General features: G+C 36.8%; 3 protein-coding genes across 4 annotated transcripts in view; 1 reads left to right on the top strand and 2 right to left on the bottom strand.

Annotated features, from left to right (window-relative positions):
• Nucleotides 1–11,149, bottom strand: part of LOC143912989 (dipeptidyl peptidase 9) — a 557,546-nt gene that overhangs the window by 247,802 nt on the left and 298,595 nt on the right. The gene's annotated exons all lie outside the window — the stretch shown is intronic.
• Nucleotides 1–11,149, bottom strand: part of LOC143913041 (uncharacterized) — a 478,228-nt gene that overhangs the window by 421,595 nt on the left and 45,484 nt on the right. The window lies entirely within an intron of this gene.
• LOC143913009 (uncharacterized) lies at nt 1,787–6,996 on the top strand. Of its 2 annotated transcripts, none has more exons than XM_077432505.1 (4): nt 1,787–2,095; nt 2,168–2,401; nt 3,123–4,654; nt 6,115–6,996. In XM_077432505.1, the coding sequence occupies exons 1-3, from the start codon at nt 1,988–1,990 to the stop codon at nt 4,428–4,430; spliced, it is 1,650 nt and encodes a 549-aa protein (XP_077288631.1). In that variant the 5' UTR covers nt 1,787–1,987; the 3' UTR covers nt 4,431–4,654; nt 6,115–6,996. The 2 variants fall into 2 exon arrangements, with proteins under 2 accessions (XP_077288631.1, XP_077288630.1); XM_077432504.1 differs by lacking the exon at nt 6,115–6,996 and adding an exon at nt 5,591–5,930 and having other exon boundaries at nt 1,799–2,095; nt 3,123–5,308.

The raw sequence follows: 11,149 nt of genomic DNA, 5'->3' as shown, positions 1-11,149 counted from the left end.
ATCACAACAGTGGCGGCTCGTGAGAATTCATAGAAGGGGGGCTGCAGAGATTAATCGAGCTGTTGTAGCTCGTTGACCATACCAGTGATCAAATGCAGACAAAAATAGCATGCATATGGGAGGTCTGCATCCCTACAGCCCATATGGACGGCAATGATAGCATGCATTTTTACTATTCTGGGAGGGCTGCAGCCCCGCAGCCCATATATACGAGCCGCCACTGGATCACAATCATCCTGCTTCGCCCCACAAAATTCAAACAATCAAATTTGTGAATGAGGTGCAAAATAGCGCCAAAGACACGAAAGCTTTGCCATGTCAAATCATAGAAACCGCGATGGCTTCCACGTCGGAAATTGATTGCCCACACTTTCCATCTGTAGGCGGGGTACATGTGTGTTGACCGTATCCCAGCCTAACGAAACACTGTTGTGCTAGTTTTATAAAGTTTTATTGTTTGCCTATGGTTGTACAAAGGTATTATATTTCGGCAAAAGTATGGCGTTCAGCGGTCTCTGGATATGGTAGAGTGTCGCTGGCTCGGCATTCGTTTATGTTCAGAAGGTCTCCGGATGCGGCAGTGTGTTGTTGGCTCGTCGTTCGGCTATGTTCAGAAGGTCTCTGGATGCGGCAGTGTGTTGCTGGCTCGTTGTTCGGCTATGTTCAGAAGGTCTCTGGTCTGCTGCTGTGTGTCGACGCTTTTTGCTTTGGGTCGACTGGCGCTGTTTGGGTTGTACCTCCTTTTATAGTGTTTCTGGAATCACCTGACCGATGGTGGTGGTTGCTGATGCGTAAGCGAGGAATTTGCTTTTGTCGATGGGGTGGACTTTTCTGGAACGATTGGCGCCGTTCCGCTCGATGTAGTTTAATGGCGGCGGCGTGTTTCGACCGTTTTGGTTCCGCTCGACTGGTAGGGGCGTTCCGCTTGAGTTTAATATAATGGCTGCAGGTGTGGTTCGACTGGTTTTGTTCCGCTCGAGTGTGAGGGGTGGAACATTCTCGAAGGAACTGGCGATTGATTCCAAGAAGTGCACGTGTTGTTTACGTGTGGTGAGTTCTGCAAGGAATGTGGTTTGTTGTTGTGGAATATTCTCGAATGTTTCGATGACGATGACGATGACGAGATTCCTACACATCTGTGAGTGCCTTACGTTGCAAGATACGCTGGATAAGGAAAATAATAAAAATAAATTGAGAGCCGCAGATGTTGTCCGATATCAACGTTTTGCCGGCTCACAGAGTCACCCTCAACAATCAACCTTTTTTTGTTGATTGATGTAAATTTGACCGACGACATCAGAATAATGGTCTTCCCCACGTCAAACAATATACGCCACCTGTCAGAGGGCGAGTTTTGGATAATGAACGGGTCATTCAAAACTGAACCTAGGTCGGTCTATCAGCTATGCACCATACACGAAGGTAGGATTAACCAACGGCAGGATTCTACCTATGTTGTATGTGCTGATGACTTCCAAGTCACAGGTGGCGTACACAAGATTATTTGAAGAGATCAAACTATATGCAGCCACACTTGGAGTAACGCTAGTATAATTTCCGATTTGGAAAAAACGGCTATCAATGCTTCCCGACGCGTTTTTCCGGGAGTGGAAAGCAGTCTGCTTTTTCCATTTCGGGCAGTGCTGTGGCGCAATGTACAGAGATCTGGACTTGCCAACAATTACCGGTAAATTCTTTGGGTATGTTATCTTTGGTAAACGGACTACTAGTCATATGTAGCATTCGGTGAATGGATTTCGGTGTATAGCATTCGACCAATTTTCATGCTCCGGGAAATAGTGGTAGGGCGGCCATGTTGGATTTTACGTCAACTGTCAGGTAGTAGTTGTGACTGGGTTTTATCGATAGTTTTCTCGGGTAGTGACACTCCCTTGACCTATCTATCTAACGTGTTATATAAGATCGATACTGTCAGGGGACGCTATTCTTGGTGTTTACCCAGCTCGTATCGTGTCATCGCGGTTTGATGAAGTGCAGACTTTGCCTCTCCTCTTCTCCAGCAGAGGATCTCGTCTCCATCTACGATGATCCTCGGCTCTTGGAGCACCTCATTTGGACCTGCTGTCGGCTGCGGGTTAGTTCACTTAACCCAGTGGTATTTTTAATTCGTTGTCTTCGTGATCGTCAATACCTTTTCCATTTGTAGGTTACCCAAGAGGACGAGCTGCCAGATACGGTTTGCCAATCATGTGTCAACAATCTGGAACTGCTCGACGGCTTTCGAAACGCTTGTTTTCGGAGTGACACAACTTCGAGGGTGGAATTAGACAAGAATTTGAAAGTCAAACCGGAGGAACTTTTGGTTGATGATTTAATATGGGAAAATGAGTCGGGTGCTGACTTGCCAACTAGCATTTCTAGTCCTCCAGAAAATGACGTGGTAAGTAAACAGGATTCAAATGCCTTAGAACGATTCTAAGATAAACAACACTGTTCGACAAATGACGACTAGTTTTTTGGTTCAGAGACGAGATATGACTTTTCTTATAGAATTATGGCCAGTGAACACGAATCTCGTAATAAAAAATGTTGATTGGCTCGGAATTCGGAGATATATGTTTTTTATAAATCGCGCGATTTTTCTATATCTTGGTGTTGTTCGGTCGATGTCTCAAAATCTGTCAATTTCCTGTTCAAAATGAATATTGGAATCTATAGTCCGGTATTTTACCTTCCATTTGTAGTACTTTTCAGCTTTCAAATCTCTCTAAGTAGTCAAGAAGTTCAAATCAATTCAATTGTTATTACTATTTTATATTGAGTGTTTTCTATTGAAACATGTTTATTGAGATAGTGTTCTGACCACACTATTTTTTGTTTTCGTTTAAAAAGGTTAATTGGAAGTTTGCTGAACTTTAAACCGTTAAAATTGCGAGCAAAAAGCTCGTACTAGTGTTTACTCGTATTTACACGAATCTGAATTGAATTAATAGGGATAATATATTAAATTATCTTTATATGAAAATGAAATAAAATTCCACGTAGAAAAATCATATTTCGACTATTCTTGTGGATTAATAACAAAAGTTCTATTGATAACTGGCTTACCTCGATAAAATAAACGAATTATTAAATTGTATAATGTTTGGTTTATTTTTCAGACGAGTGGAGGAAAAATTACTTCGAACGATAATATAGCAGAAATAATAGATACCAATAGACACATTCTAGTGGAAGAATTACCATCACGAAAAGCTTCAGATGAGATGTGCTCTACGAGTTCTGAATTGGACCATAATTATAGTAAAGTAAAGCTACACAAATGTAAAATTTGTTTAAAACCTCTCCTCGATACACATATGTGTATTCATGGTAAGGTAGAGGCACACAAATGTGAGATTTGTTTAAAATCATTCACTTCAAAACATTCCCTCGGTTTACACATGTTCATTCATACTGGGGCAAAGCCACACAAATGTGAAATTTGTATCAAATCGTACAGTACAAAATCTCTCCTAGGTGTACATATGCGTATTCATAGTGGGGTGAGGCCACACAAATGTGAGATTTGTTTGAAATCATTCACTTCAAAATCTATCCTCAGTGGACATATGCTTATTCATAATGGGGTGAAGCCACACAATTGTGAGATTTGTCTGAAATCATTCACTTCGAAATATTGCCTCCGTGTACACATGAGCGTTCACACTGGGGAAAAGCCACACAAATGTGAAATTTGTTTAAAATCATACACTTTAAAATGTCTTCTCAGTATACATATGCGTATTCATAGTGGGGAAGAGCCATACAAATGTGAAATTTGTTTAAAATCATACAATTCAAAACGTCAAATAACTAAACATATGCTTTCTCATAGTGAGGTAAAGCCACACAAATGTGAGATTTGTTTGAAAACATTCACTTCAAAATATTACCTCGGTGTACACACGTCCATTCATACTGGGGTGAAGCCACACAAATGTGAAATATGTTTAAAATCGTACGGTACAAAAGCTATCCTCAATGCGCATATGCGTATTCATAGTGGGGTAGCGTCGCACAAATGTGATATATGTTTAAAATCGCACACTTCAAAATTTCTATTAACTAGACATATGCGTATTCATAGTAAGGTAAAGCCACACAAATGTGAAATTTGTTTAAAATCATTCACTTCAAAACATAGATTCACTAAGCATATGCTTATTCATAGTGAGGCAAAGCAACTCAAATGCGACGTTTGTTTCAAACCATTTAATCGAAAACAATACCTTGTGGTACATATGAGACGCCATACTGGAGAAACACCTTTCCAATGTGATATTTGTTTAAAATCATTCGTTTCAAAATCTCTCATCATTGCACATATGCGTACTCATAGTAGGGTGAAGCCACACAAATGTGAGATTTGTTTGAAATCATTCACTTCAAAATCTCTCCTCAGTAGACATATGCGAATTCATAGTTAGATAAAGGCATACCGATACCGATTGACTCCAAGCGATGGCCGTCGCTTCAAGGAAAGAAAGTCGAAAGATGGAAAAAATTTAAATCGATTCATCGACTCGTCGTTAGCGTAGATCAGGGTTAGAGATTTGAAAGATCTTTACCATGTGCCAGGGATACATTACGATTAAAGAGATAGATAACCAGCCAGCAGCATAGCTCGGTTGTTAAGCTTCTGCTTAGCGTCGTGAGGTGCCGGGTTCGATCCCAGGGCCGGGCCTCTAGTGAAAATTAATTTTTCAGAGTATGCTGCTAGTTAGACCTGGATTTGTGACTCCAGGTTGATCGTTTCCTATCAGAGTTTGCCAATTTTCTCTGATTTCATTGTTGAAACGGTTCCCGGTAAAAATTGGCCAAAATCCTTCCTATATATGTACATAGTGGGGTAGACATTTGTCTAAAATCAGTCGCTAATAAAAATTCAACTTTTAAGACAAATGTGATATAAGCCAGCAGTTTGGCTTAGTGGTAGCGTATATATTTAGCACCACTGAGGTCAAAGGTTCGTGTCCTCGCCACTGCTGGTTAGATTTGAGGGTTTTGTGACTCCGAATCGATCGTTTCTCTATCAGAGTTTGCCAATTTTATCTGATCATTGCTGAAACGGTTACTGAAAATTGGTATTACATCTAATCCTGTTGTCACAAAAATCTGCCTGTGTATAATTTGTAATAATAATACACAGTAATCTGAAATCTATAGATATCTCTATAGACATCTCTATAATTTCGTATTTATTATATGTATAAAACTTGTATAGAAAAAAAAATCTAAAAATAATCCATAGATGTCTCTATGATTATTATTTCTGATTAATTGTTATATGCTATATATTCTGAGTGTATATTTTTTTTTGTTTTTTATTTTTTTTTATTGTCACAAATCAATACACACTCGCCATTACAGATTTGCTCCAATGCGACGGATGTACGTTAACGAAATACACAATACATAAACAATCAGAAATCAGAAATACAGTAATACATACATATACAATCAGAATATATAGCATATAACAATTAATCAGAAATAATAATATGTGTGTATTACTGTATTTCTGTTTATGTATTCTGTATTTCGTTAACGTACACCCGTCGCATTGGAGCAAATCTGTAATGGCGAGTGTATATTGATTTGTAACAATAAAATAAAATAAAAATAAGACAAGGTAGGGCAGAACTCGTTTGGGCTATCACTATCTGAATACAAAATCTCACTCGAAAATACTTTGCACTTTTTTAACTCGCCTCCGACTATTTCTATTAATCTTCTCAACTTATTAGCGGTGCATATTGATATTTTTACTGCCAATTATGTTGATATACTAAAATTTATTCTGTACTTCTATGGTCTTTTGTGCTGATTTTACTTAGTATTTATGTAACTGATATGTTTGGCCACAGTGGCTCATTGTATGACTCTGTAATGCCACTGCGCTATGATAAATAAATAATAAGTGAATAAATTTCACCTGTTTTATTTCCAAATATTTGTCATCTCCAGTTTCTGGATATGGAAAAATTCGAAAATATCGGGTGTAGATATCGGTAGTGTGGACGTAGCCATTGTCAAAATATGATTCTTTTCGCCCACGTCTTATGCTAGGCAAACGTGCAGTATTTGCAATGCATGAACTTTCAGAAGTAGTGGGCTGATCTATTGCATCTACCTATACATAAATCAATAATATCGGTTTACATTAAAAGTGATGTCTGAACTACTACGATTTTCTTGATATTTAGCGCACGTAGATAAATGATTTGTCATTTTTATAGCATTTGGAAAGTTATATTTCGTATCACAATATCTAAAAACAGCTGCAAACTTCTTACTTATTCCGGATTCTTGCTAAATTCTTTTAAAGTGATTCCAAACTGTTGATTTTGGTCGTACCATTTTCTAATAAGATGAAAATATGAATGAATAATATAATTATATTTTTGAATGAATGAAACCAAATGATATTGAAAAGAATTTATTACCTTTATATCCGAGATTCCGAATTCTGAGACCATCGTAGTTGCCACTTGAAAAAACCCGGTTTATTCTCGGTTCGCACTTATGACCGAAAAAAAATAATGTAATTTTTATTAATTAATTATTTTTCAAAAATTGATAAATCTCAAGCGGATGTGAGTTATGAAAACGGGGAATTCTCTTTCGGAAGAAATGAAACATCGCAGTAGTTTTAAAAATTAAGTTATGAGGTTATAACTCATTCCTTTGGGATTCGTCACCAGTCGCAAACTCATACGGTCGTTTCCGTTTGTTACATAACTATTGTGTTTTTTTTTTATTTTCTCAATTTCGTGTTAATTAGTGCTCAAATTTTTATTAATAAGAACATTTATAATGTGTAATCAAGACACGGGATAATGACTGATAAAGAAACTCTTGTTAAAAAAAAAAGAGAAAGGTGATAGACTTAGAAATGAAACTTGAAGTTATAAAACAATATGATAGTGGTAAAAAAGTGATGGACTTGGCAAATAATTTGAAATTGTCACATTCAACGGTCTCCACTATTTTAAAAGATAAAGAAAAAAATCGTAAAGCCGTTAAAGGGTCCTTGTCAATCAAATCTAAAATAATAAATTAAAAAAGACTCGGACCCATTCAACAAATGGAAAAATTACTAGTGATTTAGATCGATGACAAGATTGAAAAGCGAATTCCATTGCGTCTCTTAAAGCTCATTATTTAAAAATTACATTTGCGCAAGGCATTGAAGCAATAGAAGAAGGAAAAACTTTTCAAGAAGCTTGGAAAAATTATTTATTTATTTATTTATTTATTTTAAACAGACCATTGTGGCATAACAGGAATTCCTAAAGCGCCACAATGGTCAAAAAATATAACACAAAAAAGAAAAAAAACAAAATAACAATTAACATAAACATAAATACATCTACATACATAAAAAATAGCATTTATAATAACAGATAAAGTAAAAATATCAAATAAAATATAGCATAAGGAATGCCTTGCACCTACAGCCAGTTTCAATAAATATGTAAGAAACAACTACAAATACAAAACATCCCTGTAAGGCCCAAATGGAAGAGAGTTAATCAAAATTTCACTCATAAATCACAATCAATCATGAAAACAATGATGAGCGCAGACTACCAGATAAATGGGTTAGAGTAATTTCCGACAATTTACGCTCACTAAGGTGGAAAATATCACATTCAGTCTCGGCAGCAACGATTTCATTAAGAAGTCGGATAGCTCTTGGAATAGGAGCCATTCGAAAAAGGACTGTGCGGGCAGGAGGTACAGCCAGCAAATGATGATGTCTACCACGCACATAGTGAATAGGGACATAAAGCCCCAACTGCTCCAGCAACAACGGGCATGACGTATTACCACGTAAGAGCAGGAGAACGAAACGAATTAATGAGAAGTTTCTCCGAAGTTCAAGGGAATTATACCCAAGCATGCCCAAAAGGAAAGGAGTGGGGTAGAGATATGGGTAATACCCATATTCTTTCCTATATAGGAAACGAAGAAATGCTTTTTGCACTTTCTCAATCATCAGAGAGTAATTTGCTTCATGCGGATTCCACACAATCGCATTATACTCTAGCTTACTTCTCACAAGCGAATTGAAAAGCAAGCGAGAAGACAAAGGATTGGAGAATAATCTTGCATATCTCAAAACAAATCCAAGTCGACGAAAGGAAACGTCAGCGACTTTTTTGATATGGTTGTGAAAGGTGAGCTGAGGATCAAAAGTGATACCCAAATCGACAATAGATTCCACACGCTTCAACAAGACGGATCTAATGGAATATCCGTGACAATAGAGTGAATGTGCACGTCCATAGCTCATAATTGCACATTTGTTTAAATTAAGTTCAAGGCCTAAACTAGAACTGAACTCCAAGACAGCGTTAATATCAGCTTGAAGGAGAGAGGCTTGCCTCTCATCCTTGACAGCAAAAAATAATTTAACGTCGTCAGCAAACAAGAGACATGATGCATTACATAAAACTCTAGGGAGGTTAATAATAATTATAATATCCTTCATGCTATAAGAGATATAGATAAGGGATGGAAAGAAGTTACATACTTCAGCATGTATGTACGGAATATGGAAAAAACTCACCAATCGATTTGAACCCGTTTCTCTTTCCATATACGAAAAAGAAAAAAATGTCGAGGATATTACTAACCTAATCGTACAATTTAGTGAACGTCTACAATTTGACGTAGATAACGATGACATCAACCAACTTCTTGAAAATGATTCAGAAAATCTAACCAATGCAGAATTATTAGATCTTGAAACTCAAATGATTGCAGAAGAGGATATTGATGAAAATGAATCAATCACATCTGCGAAACCGCTGAAAAAATTTGTATTGAAAGAAATGGCTGCTGCTTTTAATTTAATTAATCAAGGAATACAAAAGTTTGAAATGATGGGCCCAGACAGTGAAAGATTTTCAAATGTGAACCGCAGGATTCAAGAAAATCTCGCATGCTACCAAGAAATATATAGAGAAAAAAAACAGGATACTGTTCAAACAAAATTAGACACATTTTTCAAAAAAACTCATACGACTGTATCTCAAACTGAAGATGAAGAAATTGATTGCACTTATGTGATAAGTGATGAGGATGTATAATTTATAATTAATAAGTACGGATGATGTAGATTTTTATTTTTTTTTTATATTTAAATATAAATTTATTTGAATTACTGTATTAATGAAAGTAAGTAAAATCACCGAAAAAAATATATAAATATATTCCTCGACTTACGACCGAGGTTCAGGAACGTATCTCCGTCGTAAGTCGAGGAATACCTGTATATAGCTGCACCAGGCGGATTTCGTAGTAGCTGTATAAAAACAGAAAGCTGTATATATACAGAAATTGCAATGACGCGTCATGTCGAATTATAACGATATTTAAAAATAATAAAACACTTTAATTTATGTTTTAACAAATATATATACAACAGAAGACATTACGGTTTGAGAAATATTAGAAGGAGCGACATTTTCGTCGTTATCGCTATCGCTATCAGACTCCAATTCGCTGTCGATTTCGTATTCACTCTCTGTTCTGTAAGGCTGGGAAGGTATGTCGACCGTATCCCGGCCTACCGAAACACATGTTGTGTAGTTTGAAAGAGGATCGTTTTATTTTAGTTCGATTTGGTACAATGGTTATTGTATGTACGAAGAGGTTGATTCTTCGGAGAAGTATGCTGGTCGAACTCCAGTGGAATGCTGTTTGGGGCTGGCGCGTGACGTGTACTTGTGACACGTGTTGAGCACAGATGCTTTGTTTTTGGTACACGTGCTGACCTAGTTACGCTGCGAGCGTGGTTTTATGGGTTCAGCGCCGGGGCGTCGTTAGTTTGAGAATGCAAGCGTGTGCCATGCATTAATGACTTTTCAGACACGTGTTGTTTATGGGGGAAGTGTGCAGGGGTCGTTGCCCTTGAGTTTATGCGTGTTTTTACAGGATCGATGGTTTCGATCGACAAGTTGTACTAGATTCCTACAGTTCCATACTCAACATCAGTGTCATACATATTCTCCATACTAAAACGTAATAAAAAAAAATAATAGTAACAACACTCAAAGGTTTACTCGATTTGTATACTCGAAACTATATACATACATTTATTCAAAATCTGCACTCTCTAAGATGAATCCGCACTCTCTAAGACGGTCCAGGTTGTAAATGTGTAGCGGAAAATCGAGTAGATACGTAAGTCAAGTCAAGTCGTGAAGTCTCAAACGACAGTTGAGCTAAGACTGGATGTACTTTTCATATGATATCCCGTAAAAAAGGAACTTGTGGTTTTTCCCTTATTTAGTTCCCTTAAAGGGTAACGTAAAAGTCCACAATTGCTAAAAGGTATTACATGATGTTTTCCAGGATTTTTACATATAAAGTGATAGCATCATATGTGGATCACCCATTAGACATTTTAGTATATTCACTTACATTTACAATTAGCATCAATTTGGTGAGTAATATTTACTAAGCTTTTTGTATACAAATATAATCACCAAAAACTCTATATTTTTTGAATAATATTTGAAAAAACCAGTAAATAATATTATATAAAATTTAAAATAAAGAGCGTATAGAGACTTTTAGGCGAAAAAATGGAATGCTTCCCGGGTTACTACAGCAAGTGCGTATTTTTTTTGTTGAACCTTTCTGTTGGAAAAGGACAAAGCGCGCTCGGTGGGTCACGCGCGGCTACGGAAATTTTGTGATCACGACAGGCGTGTCGTTAGCACCCAAGTGGTAATAAGCTGGAGAAAATTAAAGCAGATCAAAGCAATCAGAAACTGTAGAAACAGATCGATTTACAAATTTGGGGCTGTGTATTTGCTAATGAATCGTTGGTTGCGTTTATGTTAAGCAACGAGAGGTTGCAGGTTTCGATCCCGTGCTAATATTTAATGCTGCTGGCCAGACCTCGCATATATGACTTCAAGGTCGACAGATTCCTTTTTCAGTTCCGAATACGGATTCTTTTTTCATTTCAATAAAAAACAAATTAATTTAATAATCAAATTTAATAAAAAAAAAACAAATGAATGTTTATATAGGCATGATTAAATGGTTTTTATTACAAAAAATACTTTGCGAAGCCGGGTGAAACCACTAGTATTGTATAATATTAAGTTTATTGAAAATAATATGT

Source organism: Arctopsyche grandis, chromosome 6 (genome assembly GCF_051622035.1).
Source record: "Arctopsyche grandis isolate Sample6627 chromosome 6, ASM5162203v2, whole genome shotgun sequence".
NCBI classification, from domain to species: Eukaryota; Metazoa; Arthropoda; class Insecta; order Trichoptera; family Hydropsychidae; genus Arctopsyche; species Arctopsyche grandis.
Note: the sequence above shows the minus strand (reverse complement) of the source record. Positions and strands in the feature narration are given on the sequence as shown.